Source organism: Diadema setosum, chromosome 9 (assembly GCF_964275005.1).
Source record: "Diadema setosum chromosome 9, eeDiaSeto1, whole genome shotgun sequence".
NCBI classification, from domain to species: domain Eukaryota; kingdom Metazoa; phylum Echinodermata; class Echinoidea; order Diadematoida; family Diadematidae; genus Diadema; species Diadema setosum.
In genome coordinates, this window is record NC_092693.1 from 7,723,093 (window position 1) to 7,740,301 (window position 17,209).

General features: G+C 38.3%; 1 protein-coding gene and 1 non-coding gene across 2 annotated transcripts in view; both read right to left on the reverse strand.

Moving 5' to 3' along the window:
* Positions 1-2,130: 2,130 nt before the first annotated feature.
* The window catches only part of LOC140232745 (uncharacterized), a 112,222-nt gene continuing 97,143 nt past the window's right edge, over positions 2,131-17,209 (reverse strand). The window contains exons 16-24 of the mRNA XM_072312862.1: positions 16,660-16,837; positions 10,017-10,169; positions 9,370-9,499; positions 8,463-8,495; positions 7,913-8,013; positions 7,188-7,271; positions 4,848-4,969; positions 3,262-3,493; positions 2,131-2,529 (exon numbers count right to left, since the gene is read on the reverse strand). Coding sequence (XP_072168963.1) covers positions 2,131-2,529; positions 3,262-3,493; positions 4,848-4,969; positions 7,188-7,271; positions 7,913-8,013; positions 8,463-8,495; positions 9,370-9,499; positions 10,017-10,169; positions 16,660-16,837 — 1,432 coding nt within the window. The remainder of the gene's footprint in view (positions 2,530-3,261; positions 3,494-4,847; positions 4,970-7,187; positions 7,272-7,912; positions 8,014-8,462; positions 8,496-9,369; positions 9,500-10,016; positions 10,170-16,659; positions 16,838-17,209) is intronic.
* Trnaa-ggc (transfer RNA alanine (anticodon GGC)) lies at positions 3,748-3,820 on the reverse strand. The gene has a single exon. It is a non-coding gene; the product is annotated as a tRNA-Ala (tRNA).

The window sequence follows — 17,209 nt, forward strand, 5'->3', positions numbered from 1 at the left end:
ACTGCAAATCATCTTGCTTTATGCTGTCGACTCATAATTTGGGACGATATGGACAGTTCCTGCCATAGAAAATCAACAACTGAAAAAAGTATTACTGATTGGATTAATTGATGTGTACTCTGCCTTATTTCATTAATTGAAAAATATGCATATATACTCCATGCTCTCATACTGTATATCTCTACCATTGCTGATGACACAAAGTTTGTGTTTGACGACACAAAATGTTTGTAAACTTGGCCGACAATGACATATCAATATTCTCATTATATTGATGCTCACCACTGTCTTTGATTGATTTAAACAATGTTTATAGAGTTAAGAAATTACCTGAACCACTTTACCAAACAAAGTAAGGCAATATTGGGTTTGTGAAGATTGTGAGATGTCTCACAAGCAATCACAGGTTTTGTAATGGCATAATTGCGATCTGTTCCAGTCACCTAATATGTAAACCATATTCCCATGGAAAGCAAGGACTGGATCTGAATGCATCACAGTGCAAGGTATACCCAAAGAAAAAACCTGAACAGAAACTTTTACATTGCAACGACAACAAACAACATCTCTCCCATGCTGAGTATTTCTTGCAGCCGCAACGTTTGTTTTCTGCAAATATCAGGGTTGACAAGACCATGCACAGTGTGCTGCATGTCATACAATTATGGCCAAGTGATGAAAAATAAAACAATCAGAGCTTCCTTCAGTCATACTCCAGGCCCCTAAGAAACACATTTAAATCTAACCACATGATCTTATTTACAGTGCACACACCAGCTGGTATTGCTTCTCAACCTTAAAAAAAAAATTATCTTGATGTATAAAAGACAACCAACAACTGATATAAATGACACTTCTCGTGGCAGCTTTTCTTTAGACCGGTTTCCGATTTGCTTCCAGGTATGCAGAGTAAGGCAATAACTTGAAAGATTGCACAGTATCACATCCAGGATTGCACATTTGAAAACACACTTTTCCAGTTCAAAAATAAATACAATTACATCATCATTCTAGCTAATCAGTTTGGTCTACATCTGACATCATAGGAAAGCAACAGTAATGTAGGCTTCTCTAAGAAGTGATAATAATCCGATGTAATGCTTGAATGGAAATAAACTTTCAAATTGCTACAATAAAACCCATCTTACTCTTTTTGCAATAATCTTTAGCATATAAAGGGAGGATGAACAAAATTACATATTTACATACTTCCAGAAGTAAAGCAGCCTGCAAAGAGTGTTCATTGCACTGACAATTTATCAAAAGAGGGTGGTATTATCAGCTGTTACTGAAGACTTACCATGGGTTTACCACACCAATTTCCATTCCAAGCATGCTATTTTCTCACCACACACACGCTTCCTGAGATTTCAGCCTCCCAACAAAGCTGTTTTGTGGCCTTTTCCTGTCACGCCAATGACTACACAAAAATATGGTCGATTTCATGTGGACGTGTAAGAAAAGACCACTGTCCCTGCAGCTCAGAACCTATGCCAAATTAACCCGTTGCGGATGGGTCTCGAGTATACTCGGGCAAGAGTCTATGGGAAATGCGTGTTGCAGCAAAATCAAACCGTCCTCAATGGGTTAACTTACAATGTGCTGTACCAGTCATTGTGAGATTTTTTTTTGTTTGTTTTTTGTTGTTGGTGGTGGTGGTGGTGATGGTTATCATAAAGTTTGAATTGGACTGATGCCATAGCTTAACATTCCACATCTTTCATTACACTTTGTCCAATAAAAGGAGCTGATTAAGTCCAGTATTCACAAACTTAATTTTGAAATTGTAACTTGTGACATGATGGTAAGTTCAAATTCATTTCTTTCACCAATGTGCAATCTCTGTCGACGAAGTTGGCCAAGTCTGATCTGTAAGCATCCATGGAAATTCTTCGACCCATCCACGGCAAAATCCATCTCGAGCCCAGAATGCCAGTCAAGCACATAGATGCAATAGGCCTATTGAACTGGTGGGGGAAGGGTGGGTTACTGGTTACACCCAAATTTTGAAGTCTTGTAACTCAAAGCAGGTTTTAGGAGTTACCCATCTCGAGCCCTATGATGATAGAACAGCAGGTAAGTTCTTCACAAGTGTCCCAAAGCAAGGTGGGTGAGGGGATGGGTTAATAGCTACATCCCAAAGTCCGGGGCTGGGAACTGGGAGTGGGCACGGCGGGGTATGTTGGCCTGCTTCAGGGTGTAGACCAGCAGACATTCCAGCCACTCCTGGGCCTCCTCGTGGGATGACGCCTTCAGCTTGTAGTTGCGCTCCTCCGTCTGGATGACGATGGTGCGGTCGTCCTCCAGGGCCACCGGGCAGCCGCGCAGGTAGATGGACTCCACGTTCTTCTCGTTCTTCCGCTTGGAGTAGTAGAGGTGGCCCTGGGTGGTCAACTCAAAGTAACGCCGGTTCCATTGTGAGGAGAGGGGTGACTTGGCATTACTCAGCTTCTCCATGTAACCCTCCTTGGTTGGATTCTTCGGTAGAGGTTTGCGGGTGCGCGGTGTCGATACACCTTTTGATTTGTCCTGTATATGATGGGACAGAAAAATGGTTTCAATAAAAATGGCTTACTGAGGGGTTATAAAAAAAAAAAAAACCCACCAAAACTTCCAAGCTTAATGGTTCCCTTAACCTGTCAAAGACAGACTGATTATCCTATCACACACATTTCCCATTTATCTCCGCCCAAGAATACTCAGGACTAGTCTTCAACTGGTTTAATAATGATTTCCACTTTTCACTGAAGGCAATCACAAAACCTTAAAATCAGCTGCTAGTAACTCTTAATTGAATGCTAGTGTAAAACTGAACATCACTTATCTCCTTTTACAGTTCATAAAACTAGATAAAACACTTAACTTATGTGGAATTTATAGAATAAAATTTCTTGTTATAGCTCGGCCCATACGAGATAATGTAATATACAACTCCTATAAAAATCATCTGATATCCAGGAATTCCATAAAGGGGAGGTGCCTTTGCAAAATTAAAGGGGTGCACGCACCCCCATTATTTCCTTTTTATTTCTCTTGTTTTAAACAGCCACTGCGTACTCATACTTTTTTTATTGGTCACATCTTGATTGATTCTACACAATATAGTCATAAGATACAATCCACTTGAACATGTATGCAACACATAATATACAAGCAAAAGCTTCAGATACATAAAACAATTAAACAAATCTGTTGCATCTGAGCTGTTTCCACCTGGAAAAAGATGGTTTTCCTCTTTTTTTTTTGTTACTATCAACCCACCTGAATAAATCCCTGCCTCTTGGCATTGCCTGCTGCAGATCTCGTGTCAGCACTGAAAGCCTTTCGCAAATTGGCAACGCTATTGTGGGTGTCATTGCTACTGCTGCCCATGTCACACTGGTCGGGGCAGCTCTCCGCAGAGTCGCTGCGCTCTAGGCTCGTCACGCTGTCGATGGCGGAGTCTCGTGGCATGCTCTTTCGTGGGTTGCTGGCATACTTCTTGGATTTTCTCCTGCATAAAACGAAAACATACACATCCAATGACTGTGAAAGCACAAATTAATGCAAATGTCTGATATCCTAGTACTGCAATAGGTATGCATTAAACTGAGTTTTAGGTGAGTATATAGCAATCACTGCAGCATGACTTACATCAGCAAGCTGTCATTATTGCAACTGATTGACAAATTGCCCTACATCGACGTAAATAAGCACTGAATTGATCAGTGTTTTAGTAGTAGCCATGATAAAAAATCATGGGCGTACATACTCGAGCAGGATTCGAACCTACGACCTCCTGATCGCCGGACAGGCGTCATCTCCACTAGACCACCGAGCTTTCGCCCGACAGCAAGTGTTGGTTCTAATCCTTAGGTTCGAATCCTGCTCGAGTATGTACGCCCATGATTTTTTATCATGGCTACTACTAAAACACTGATCAATTCAGTGCTTATTTACGTCGATGTAGGGCAATTTGTCAATCAGTTGCAATGAAAACATCTCGACGGAAGAATTTCATGAATTTGAAGCTGCCATTACTTGATATTTTTCAATCTATGTATCTGTGAAAGTCATACACATCAAATGGACACTTTTTTAGCTTTCTTCATTGTGTCAGCACTAATAAATCGCATGACCCTATCTACATGTATGAACAAACATCTATTCATTTTGCATTGATATTCCAGCACTCCTTTCTTTCTCTTAACATTTTGATTTTAAGGAGTTAGTTAGTAGTGTTTGTTATACATACTGCCTGATGGTAGCTTCACACCATCAATTGTGGCTACTAGTCATTACTCCCTTTCAATGTGTTCTCTACAATGGTGGCCAATTTCATTGATCCTGTGAAGACTACAGCATCAATGATTTCTCTCTGGTCTTGGAAGATGAGACTAGCATTGCATATTAACCCTTTAGCAACTGAAGATTCCATACATAATGGCCTATTGTTCCCTAGAAGGTACAGCAATATTACTCTCATTATGACAACTTTCTAAATTACGTAAAATGGCTCACTGCATGTTTATTTTTGTCTATCGTAAATTATGCTTATTTGAAAGCCTATCAATATTAAGGCTTTACCAAGAAGCTGGTGTATCATTGAAGTAATTATGACATACATTGCTGACCTTTGACCTCTTTCAAATTGCATAAATATATATTCTTTATGAAAACAATAAAAATGATAAAGAATAAAACTATATATAAAAAAACAAACAAACAAACTGGATGGGCAGTTTCGGACATTTTGGGAAGCAAGAAGATGGGTGGTTTTGATCAGTTCAGTTTCTAATGGGTTAAAGAAGAACTATCTGGTGGGATTTTGATATAAACATGATTACCATTCCGTTGAGCTGACGTACCTGTTGAGCTTTCCATTTGTGACAAGGATGAGGTCCGCCTCTCTCTTGAAAGTCTTGACAAATTCTGCGATTGACGAGAAGACCTCCTGAGACTCCAAGTTAAAGGGTTCCCCAAATCTCATCTGAAAAAAAAAGAGTGATGTCATGAAGTATGGTTTCTAGCGCAACTACAATGTATCTCCATTCATTGCCTTATCATAATGAAAACCTATCAAAAATGTTCTAATTCATTCAGCATTTCATAGCTCATATTACTAGGCCTACATGAGCTTGAATCCTGCTATGTAGGATCTGCACCAAAGTTGGAAAAGTATTTTTTTGAAAGGAAATACCCTTCATGTTTGGAAGTTCATGACAAAAGAACCAAAGAACCCACACTCTTGGGAAATGGTTTGAGATATTGAGAACCCTTTGCTTCACTCATAAGACTTTGCACAGTTTTAATGACCTTCTGCATCTCAGCTGGCAACCTGCAATATTTTTAAAGAAAATAAACTTTTGCATCATTCACTTCACAATCAATTGATGTATCTTAAGAAAACCATGACCAGTTTCTCATTTCCTGACTCACAAATAATGTAACAGGAATTTACAAATGAACGTTTCACGGAGACCTAGGTCAGGTCTGTCTAAGATGTAATCTTGATGTTCCAGGAGTCTCCAGGAAGTGTTACCGTTAGTCACGCTCCCAAGAGAACTGGCCAGACGAACTTTCGGGAGTGCAGGAAACACGAAAAATGCCAGCACACAAAAATTTAAAGGCACAAGCCATCTTTTTGTATGTCCTCCAAATTTTATCTGAAGATGACAAAATCCCACTAGAAGAACTGTCTCCTCTTTGGGGATAACAATGATTAACAAAATGACTCTACATTCTCACTGTGCATGAAATATCTCTCAGACTATAACCTCACAACTTTCATGCTATATTTCTATTTTTACTTTTGGCTCAGTCTATTTCAGTCATTTAGAGCCACAACTTACATATCATTCATGAACAGCATACGGACATAAGAAACAACATCTGAATGATTATTACAAGCTTCTCTTGGCTTCTATCAATAACCTTTGTATTTGAGAGGTATGGGCATGCTTAAATCCAATTCTTCATCTAAACAAATTTCTTTAACAGGGGATGAAATACCACAAAAAGGAAATGTTAATGGATTTCACTGAAATGTTATACCTTAAAAGTTGCCCCATCACAACAACCAAATATACCATGTAGTCAAGGTACCCTTCAAACAAACCAGTACAAACATTTTTCCAACTGATAGGAATAATGACTGAGTAAAAATTCTCAAGGGACCTTCCAAATACAAGTATATCATCCACTCACAATCCCAATTAACCCTTTAGCAACTAAAGATTCTGTACATAATGGCTTGTTGTTCCCTAGAAGGTACAGCCATATCACTCTCATTTCATCAACTTTCTAAATATTGCAAAATAGATCACTGCATGTCTATTTTTGTCTATTATATGTTCTGTTTATTTGAAAGCCTACTAAGACTTTACCAAGAGACTTGTGTGTCACAGAAATAATTCTGACATACTTTTGTTGACCTTTGACCTCTTTCAATTTACATAATTATATTTTCTAAATGAAAACAATAAAAATGGTAAAGCATGATCAATAAAAAAGTGGACGGGCAGTTTCAGGCAGTTTAGGAAGTAATCTGAAAGGCGTTTTGGGTCGGTTCAGTTACTAATGGGTTAATTTAGGCCATATGAGAGTCAACTCATATTTCCACTGTGTCATGGGGTAAAGACTACTCCAGGAATAGTACAATTGTTGTCTATTTCTAAGGTCTTTTGCTGTTTTTTCAGGCCACCCTGTCTCCTTATGGGATGAAAGAAGACAAATCAAAATTGAGCATTGCTTCCTGTTTTGATATCATACCATGGAGCCTCTTACTAATACACTTTAGGCCTAAAATGAGCAGTAGCTTCCCCAGTGTATCTTTGAGAATGGAATGCTCATCCACAACACAGTGACATATCAATATGATGCTGTGTTGACACCAAATCCAGAAATGCATTGATTTCAAATGCTCTGTCTTATCCGTTCTCTCATTTTACATAATTTTATATACTGCATTTTATTTCATTTCATTTTTTTTTTTTTGCTGGGGGGGGGGGGATATGTTGTTGTTGTTGTTGTTTTTTCTCAATGAATATAAAAATAATTTTTGTCCATGCATCTCACTGAGAAGATTTCAACCTGACAACAGGTAACAACACTATACCCCCCCCCCCCCATTTCCTCAAGGTATCTAGGTGCAGTATTTTAGTGTGTCCTGTGGCTAAATCCGAGATATACTGGAAGACGAGGCTTACCAGCATTTGATCAAAGAGGGTCTTCATTTCATCTGATTTTTCCTGGAGATCGGCCAGCTTGCCTTCGTAGGATTCTACAAACATCTGAAAGAATAAAAAAAGACAATTAAAGAGATTGATCCACTTAACTTTAAAGTGGATAAAGTCACTTCATGATGACTTTTCTCAATTCAATTCAATTCAATTCAATTCAATTCAATTAATTAAATTTAATCCATTTCAATTCAATTTTTATTTCACTTTTCAACAAGAAGATAGTATATAGACATCACTTTTTTATCTTTCAGCATCACTAGCTTTTAGTAATTCCGTCACCATAAGTATCACCTATGAACATCATCATAAATATCACTATCATCATCATCATCATCATCATCATCATCATCACCATCACCATCACCATCACCATCATCATCACCACCATCATCATCATAAATATCACTATCATCATCATCACCATCACCATCATAATAATCATTACCATCATCATCATTAATATCATCACCATCATCATCATCACCATCACCATAAGCAATAAGTATTTGTAATGAATGCAAGCAAATGAGCATGGATAGAATAAGCTCATTGCTCTTTTCGTTATCATCTCAATACTTGAGTAGGTTTCGAAAGTATGCCAAAACCATATGGAAATTGCAGCACTATCCTAAAAACCCTAAAGCATGCTGAGGCTGATTTCAAATAATCTGTGAGTTTGCGCATCTTACCTCCACCTCATCGCAGAAGGCAATGTCCCTCTCTGGCGGATTCTCGGCTTTCAACAGGACGGATGCATTTTTCTTCACCTTGCTCAGGTCCTTCTTCATAACTGGTGAATGAGAGAGACAATAGCATGATAGCAATCAATCACTTTCCTGTCATTTTATGCAGGAATATTACACAGCTTCATCACAATACATTGCAAGAAACAATGCTGAAACTGTACAGTGAATTAGGGTCTGTTCTATCACCCACAATATTTTGCATTGCAATTGATATACAAGCATGGGAAATGATCTTCATTTCTGTCAGAATGGACTCTTCAAAACATAGAAATGAGAAAGCTACATGGCATTTACAAAACACATTTTTTTTTCTTTCTCTCTCATTGTGCTGTAACTATGAACAGTCAAATATATGTCATTTTACACAGTCATCCTTTTATACAGGTGTCATCATTACAATATGTATACTACGTCTACACAGTGTATCAAAAGAAATATTGATTCTAATACAGATAATGTGAGCTACAAGGACTCAAGGGGATGTAGGTCCTACCTTCTACTTCAGCCTGCAGAGCCTTGATTGATGCTGAAAGACAAAGAGACAGAGAGAGAGAGAGAAAAAAATAAGCTCAGCAAAACAGTGCATGAAATACTTTTTCCTACACCAATCAATCAATATACTTGATGTGTTCATTTGGTCTAAATCTATATTGATAGACATCACTTTTACCAAAAAAAAAAAAAAAAAAAAAAATCACACTATGATACAGAGTCAAATATTATACATTCACGACTCTCATCTTGCTTTTCATGAGAGTGACATTCATCTTGTCCTGTTCTGAGACAACATTTGATTTTTATATGAAGTTTAATGTAACACTGTTGGATGACTGACACTATAGGTCCTAGCTTCTATTAAAGTAAGATGAATCACAGGTAGATAATTGCTCCGAAATTATACTGCTACAAACTAACATTAAACAGTGAAGGAGGACAAAGCATTGGTTTTTATGCCGATGATGAAATCCATTTACTGATAAACTATGGAACAAATACAGGTAATACTTCAAATTGAGATTCCATAGAGGTTGTTTTCTCCATCAATGAGCAGACTAACATTGGTTACACTTTGCTATTAGCATGAATGAGTCAAGCTTAAGGGAAATAAACATGGACAATGTCACAAAATATATTCTTTTTGACTCATCACAACTTACAGGGCTCTAAACTTCAAAGAGAGCCTGAAAAATATTCCATATAGAGATTACACAAAAATGTCATGTTCCTATGTGTTCTTCCTTTAATGTAGTCACATACGATCCTACTGATAACCCATTTTTGACAACAGAACGGGTGAGGTCATTTAGAATTTGAGCCTACAGTTAAACATTCTAACGGACAGTCTATGTTCAGAGTAATGGCATGGTGGACTGGAAGGCACTTTCAGCATTCTGGCTTACCATCACTGGACTGCATGAGGGGATGTAGCTCCTCAGTAAACATGAGGAGATCTGGCTCGTGTTTGTGGATCTGTTGGACCAGGAACTTGAGGAGGGTGAAGTTCTTGTCCTTTGCTCTGCACTCAGCAAGCTGTGATAAAAGGGGTGGGCCCGGGGCAGTGGGGGTGAAGTGGTACAGGGGTGGGGTGGTACAGGGGTGGGGCGGTAAGGAGGTGGGGTGGGGAAGATGGTGGAGAAAAGAAATGATGCTTTTATTGTTTTCTTTATGAGACTTTAGGGTTGGACATGCGTAAATCACACAATTCTAAGCCATGTGTGACTAAATATATTGCCATCACTGCATTTTACAACTTCTTACAGTAGTTCATAAATGTCACATCTTCTATCAAATGGATGAATGAATACAGACAAAAAATAAACAGAACAGTTACACTGCATGCATACACATCTGTTTGTATGTACGTATGTGTGTGTGTGTGTTTATGTATGTATGTATGTATGTATGTATGTATGTATGTATGTATGTATCTATCTATCTATCTATCTATCTATCTATCTATGTACATATGTATTTGCAATTATGTATATATTTATTTGTCTGTCTGGCTATCTATAATCGTCAATTAAACTGGGATTTCTCTGCTTACCTTGGTCAGAGTCTGCAGTCTAAACCCCATGGCAATACCCTTGCTGCAGCCGCTGTTGATGAAGTTTCCGACAGCGAGGACGAACTCGAGAACGGCCACAAATTTGGGGCTGTTACACAGGACATCCAAACTCTCTAGGACATTGTCGATCGTCTGCAGAACAAACCAAATGAAAATGAAAGAAAATGCATCATAAAATCATGTCATATGCCCTTTCACTTTTGCATGCTACCTGTAGGAAAAAACTTCTCTACATGCTTCAAAGACTGCGTAAGTCAAACAGTTACTCATTCATTCTTTTGGTCATTTCCTTGTTCATTCCATCTGCGCTGATTGCGGATCACTCTCTAATAAGGGCTTCAGATCTAAATCTTACTTTTCATATTTCACTGACCTGCCACGTCCACTGAAATGACAACCAACATGTTATGGGTTATTGTGTTGACAATAAAAAGTTTAGGGAATTAAAATTAGGTAATTTACTAAAGTGACATCAAATGCTTCAACCAAGTACCAACTTTGATGAAATTATTGGTGAAACATTTCTAAAATTATGTGTAGTTTTTGAAAACAGCTTCTGAAAATCAGCATTTAACCCGTTGAGGACGGGCTGATTTTGCTATATCATGTATTTCGCACAGACACCTGCTTGTGTATACTTGGGACTTTTTTTTCTCAGAATTTGGACAATATCATTTCAATTATGCCATCAACCTTCATAGAGATACATGTACAGTATTCAAAGTGAATCTCATTGACACATCTGAGTTTCTAAGCACTGAAAGAAGAAGAAGAAGGAAAAAAAAGAGCTTATGGATGGGCAAATCAAAGTAGAAACAGATTGCCTCTGGTATCTTTGATGTAGAAGCATGGAGAGTGCTCTGTATCAACACATTTCATTACAATGATGGAAGTCTGAAGATAGTGTTGATGTAACTTAGACAAAGCAGAAAAGCAAGAATGAAAGAATGTAGTCACTTCATGTCTTGTCATCCTGAAGTTTTTATCCTAAAGAAGATTAGTAAGAGCTTGATTACTGTCTAATGGCGCGTTTACACTGAGCATGGTATGGGCAACGGGCCAGGTTTTTGCTATGGTACGCCAAAAGAAACTATGTCTGGTTCTGTCAAAAAAGGAATCAGTAAGTCAGTACAAAATCACCCAAATTGTTATATTTATGTCAAAATCAAGAGCAACAAAATTAACTACAGAAGGTTAATTTTGTAACAAAATTATTAGCGAGGAAGTAATACTGTAACAGAATCAGACATGGTTCCTTTTGGCGCACCATAGCAAAAATCCTGTTCCGGACCGGTGCCGGATTTAGTGTAAACGCAGCATAATACCAACTTACTTTTTTGTAAAGTGGATGAATATGGAACTTTCAGATTTTTATTAGAATGGTTTAACATCTTGTTCGGATTTCACTTCACTTGGAAAGAGAGAGAGAGAAAAAAACCTGAAAATTATATCTTTGCACTACATCAATCTTGGGGGTCCCAGAAATAGCCATGGCACTGCAAAATATACAGCACATGATTTCCTGTGATGATAGCTGTGCTTGTCCTATTTTCTGCGCGGCGATAGTGGAGTTAAGTCACCGGGTCACACGTTGTTAACCACAGAGGAAACTCCCTGTCCTTTCGGCTAGCTGCTACCAACCACAACACATGCTGTCATACCACGGATACTGAGCAACAGTCATGGAGCTTGGACCAACAACAAGTAATCCTATGGCAACCTTTACTATTGTTGATACCCAAACACCTCTAATGTCTTTGGAAGGTAATGTTGTGCCATGTTGGGGGGGGGGGGGGTGGGGGGTGAATGCAAGAATACTAACTCCAAAAAGATGATGGGTTATATTTCATGGTTTGACATCAGAAAATAAACAATGGCGTTTTATGTTCTGCATTAAGCTGGAAATCTCAGTCTGCTTTACCTCATTCACTTCATTATTCTGAACCTATTTCACAGAATGGTGTTCTCATGTCATATGTATGCATGTCTCATAAGTAGATATATTCAACGTATATTGCATTGAAAAAAACTCATAGGGAATCATTCATACTCAAAACCAAAAACTAATTGAAGATGACTGGAGATTACATAATATCAAAGATTTCTCTCACAAATTAAATATCTGCTTGCATCAGTAATGAAAGTGTGGTAATAACAGGCCTAAAACAATCTTCATACAAATATAGATGAACAGCAAATAAGCCAGCTTACTCATAAGTGTCACATTAGATGGCAGATCAAAGCACTCAAGATATAATAAAAAAGAAAGAAAAAATGTTTACAGCTTTTTCAAGTCAATTTGCATCTTTTGAGAGCTTTAGAATTTTATTCAGTCTCAGGGAAGATCTGCTTTCCAAAGAAGGTTCCTCATAGGCACAATTTTGCTTCTGTGATCCTTTCTTTGCACCTGCATTCATTTCTTGAAAAACTTTCCTATTACCTTTGCCCCCCCCCCCCCCCCCCCACACCCCACCAACAAATGTGACCCGCTACAACAAAATGATCCTAAAGTCGGGCGGGGTCGATTATTTGAAAATTGCATGATATAATCCCCTAATCTTTCTGCTTTAAATTGATATATAACACATTTCATAAAAATAATCGGCTGCGGAGATATCGACGTCAAGATGTCTGGAAAATCACTGTTTCGAGAAAAGTGCCCTAAAAGTCTTCCTTTCGACGCAATCGCGATCAAGGGACACGCAAGTCAGTTTTCACCTCTGGACAATAGAAGGTAAGCCCTAGCAACCCCCGAAGAGTTCATTCAAGCACATCAGCGTCGGCGGTCTCCTCACCAACCAATCAGTGACCAGGATGTGAGAAGCGGCTGATCATAGCGCACCCCGTCTGCACGCACCAGTCGACTGGGCAGTGTGCGAGCTTCACGCTTCGGTTAGCAGCAAGCAGCAAACTGACCAACGAGATCACTCTGGTCGTTGTTAGGGGCGGAACCTATCTGTGGCGCTTAATCCAAATTTTCGAACTAGTTTCTGCTTCGTTGAAACGCCAAAAAACATGGCTCAGAAAAATGCTATTTTTTAAATCTTTCCTTTGATCATTTTGCTTCAAAATTTCGACAGATGACAGAAGATATGTTAGACTCCAATAATATATCAAAATCAGAAAATCGTAAGTTTTGACCAATTCTAATGCTCTTACTTCAAACTCGATTTTCACGGTTTCGACTGTGCGCGACTTTAGGACCTTTTTGTTGTAGCGGGTCACAAATGTCTAGCAAAGATAACCCCAAACCACTGTGCCCCACAAGAATTTATCCCTGGAAGGCAAAACTATCTGACTCACCAATTTTTTCAACTTGTCATCATGACCTCCTAAACAATAGGCCGACCCATACTCTAGTTTTTTTTTTTTTATTATTATCATTTTTTTATTGCCTTGCTTGTCACTAGTGACACAGTTTTAACAAGACTTTAGGTCTACAGCTGGTCAGAACAAAAACTCTTCGTAACATGTGTACCAAATATGACACTCTGTGCAGAATGACCAAAAACAAAAAACTCACTCTGTGCAGATAAATAGTCTCTACCTTGCAAATTGAAGTATTCAAGTATTCAATTCAAGTATTTCAATTGATACAAGACCTACGCGAAGAATCACTTCTCTTGGTAACTAGTTTTAGCTCCACCATGAAGCCAAAAGAGAGTCCTCTTTCTTGGAAATTCTCCAAATCTGCCCCAAAATGCCATTTGCTGATTGAAACAGCTAGCATCTGAGAATATTTATAGCAATTGTATTAAATTACCTAGAAGCAGGACACAGCAATATTTTTGTTTTGTTTTGTTTGTTTTCTTTTTGTTAGGTCTAAACAAGAAATCATTGTCTTTCTTGGAGGTCCTGGCAATGTTTCTGTTTTGTTTTGTTTGTTTTTTTGTTTGTCCTTTTTTAAGAAGAGGCTCTTTGGCCTACAGAGAAACCACCATGAACGCAATTGGTGCTCTGGTGTTCAATTTCATGGATGATTCATCAAGGCACTGTACTGCTGTGCAGAGTTGGGCAAGAACCCCCTGCACTGATTTCCAACTTCCTATTTCTGTAACAACAGCAACATTAATAAGCCCTACCATGCATGGATGATCCATATAGAATTACATGAACAAAACACACACACAAACACACACACACAGACAGACAGACAGACATATGATAAATTGCATGTGTTTGTGCGTGTGCACCCATGCAAATGCACATGTATGTGTGCATGTGCATATAAGGTAACTATTTAATAGTTTTTTTTTCTCTGTTCTCTTTTTTTTTGGTGAGATAATTATTCAAGCAGCAAATGATTGTGTATGTGTCTTTTGGATGATGGATATGTGGAAAGTGGAGGCAGAATACATTATGTTTAAATATGGATTTGAATCAAATACGGAAAAAGAAAATATTGTATACGCCAAATATTTCGCGAGGTTTTTATTTTCGCGAATTTCGCGAGGTTTTTATTTTCGCGAATTTCGCGAGTTAGGTGCTATTCGTGAAATTAAAGACACACGAAAACATTGACTCTTTTCCCCGATGTGAATGTGACGTACTCGTGTACACTTCTGCGTTCGGTACAGACTCCACAATCACGAATTTAATCACTCGCGAAATCGTTGGGAATTCCCGATTCGCGAAAATTTAGACTCGCAAAATATATGGCGTATACAGTATGCTTTAAAAGTTGAAATTCCAACATGACTGGCCCGTCATTCCACAGAGGGTCTGCTGAATCCTTGCAGAACATAACATGGAAAGAAATGTCAAAATCTGGAGGCACAAAATGCTTAATTGAGACATTTGCTTCATTAAAACCACCATTGTGATATCAAGTCAGTTATAAACATGGTATATCCTATGATCTTTGCTTTGTAGTACAACCCAAACTCTCAATACAAATACCTCTCATTCCCACATAGGCCTATCCATACCCGTGTTAAGTATTTTTTTTTTTCATCTGTAATGTTTTTCACTCATGTTTTTCATTCAAAAGAATAATACTGACAACTCCGAAAGAACAGGTCAAGGGTAAATTGCACATTATTTCTTTCAAATGACTTTTGCCCTGCAGCACCTCTCTCACTGAAAATAATAGAAATCTAAGGAGTTAAAAAAGAAATTAAACAGCAGTTTGACAATGAAAGTGAATACTTCGTAGTAGTTTACGTGACATATATTTTCTCCTCACTGCCTTCAGCAATATATATATATATATATATATATATATATATATATATATATATATATATATATATATATATATATATATATAATATGAATTGTGAATAGACCTGTAATTTCATAATTAGCCCAAGGGCAGCACCAAAGACAAGGGCAAAATAGAATAGAGATTTTGACAGGAAAAGCCACTGTTACCAATATATAATCCTCAGCTTGAGCACCAAGCCACTCTCTCTCTCTACTTTCTCTTTTGTTTGTTTGTTCTCTGTCTGTCTGTCTGTCTTTCTGTCTGTTTGTATATCTAAGGGAGGGAACAGGAAGAAAGCTTGATATACCCACATCCTGTCTCCAATTCTTCTAATCTCCGTGAAGCTATTACTCAATACAGACCCGTTCCCAAGGACTTAATCCTACCCTGCCATGAGAAATTGACCTGTTTCTTTACAAGGAGCCCTGGCGCAGCTTTGGCTAGGCTTGACATTGTTCTAATAATTTACAAGAAATCACTCATGATTATAGTAACAATGTTGATACCAGAAGTAAAAAAGGAGTAGTAGTATAATAATGATAATTAATGATAATGACAATACTGACATGCTACTAATGATAGAAATGACATTTTGAATAATATCGACAATAACATTTTCATGATGATTATCATGATCACCATTATTATCAATATCATATTGCCATTAGGGATCTGTCACTCAAAACAGTACCAATAGAAGCCACATCAGTTGCAATGTCGAAACAATCTAACATGAAGCTTACATGGTCACATACATTGACCGTGGATTAAAAACATTGAGATTTGATCTCAACCTGCAGTATTTCCATACAAATAATATGGATTAATACATAAAAGAATAGCTGAATTTGGGATGTGAAACTCATTTCTCACAACCAACTGATCTCGCCGATATGGAATATATAATTGCATCTTTGGAGTCATAAGCATTCACTGTTCTTCAGCATGTTGATGTTTACAAATGCACATACACACTTTAACATTGGACTGGTATACCTCAGTGTGATTGACACTAAATAAACCTTGATTTGATTATTCAAAGCCATGGACAAGTGAAGCGTTGGAGGAAGCAAAGGGGGGGGGGGAGGAGCAGGGAGTGGTGAGGAGGGAGAGGAGGAGGGGAGGGAATGTAAAAAAGGAAGAAGAAGATGAAAGGAGGAAGAGGAAGAGGAGGAGAAGAAGATGGCAGAAGAAGGGTAGAAGTGGAGAAGAGCAGGTGGGAGAGGAGGAGGAGGAGAAGGAAGAAGAGGGGTAGAAGTGGAGAAGAAGCAGGTGGAAAAGAAGGAAGAGGAAGAGGAAGAGGAGGGAGAGGAGGGGAATAGGAAAAGGAGAAAGAGAAGGAGGAGGAGGAGGAGGAGGGCGAGGAGAACAGGGAGGAAGGGGGGGGGGGGAGGATGAGGAGGAGTATCAACTCACAGGGGCGAGATGCTCGTACTGCACGGGGAACTCGTTGATGATGAGGAGCAGGTCCAATCTGGTCTTGAGGTGTGGGATCTCACACAGCTGCAGCATGAACTGGTCTGTCGGCTCCAACTCATGGGGTGTCTCACGGAACTGACGATATGTCTCGATGTCCTCCGCTGTTGGGTGGTATCTGTGGGTGCAAAGATTCAAGCATGAGTCAGAGTTCAAAGTGATATTATTTCTATCTATAAAATTAATGCAAAAAGCTCCGACATTAAATTTCAGTGGCCAGAAGTCAGAAGTGCATCAAACACTGGTAAAGGGTAGAAGTAGGTCAGATATAATGTCACACTACCTTCATTGAAAAGTTCTGCTCTAAAAACAATGAAATACAATTCAATTCTACATACAAAAATAGAACATTCATGAGATTACACGCGAATAATTTTTCTATTCTCCCATGCGCTGCATTTCCTTATACAATGAAATTTCATCTTTATATCTTGTCAATGCCTACATGAAAAGTACTTTTAATCTGTTGAACTAAATAGGAGTGAGTCTG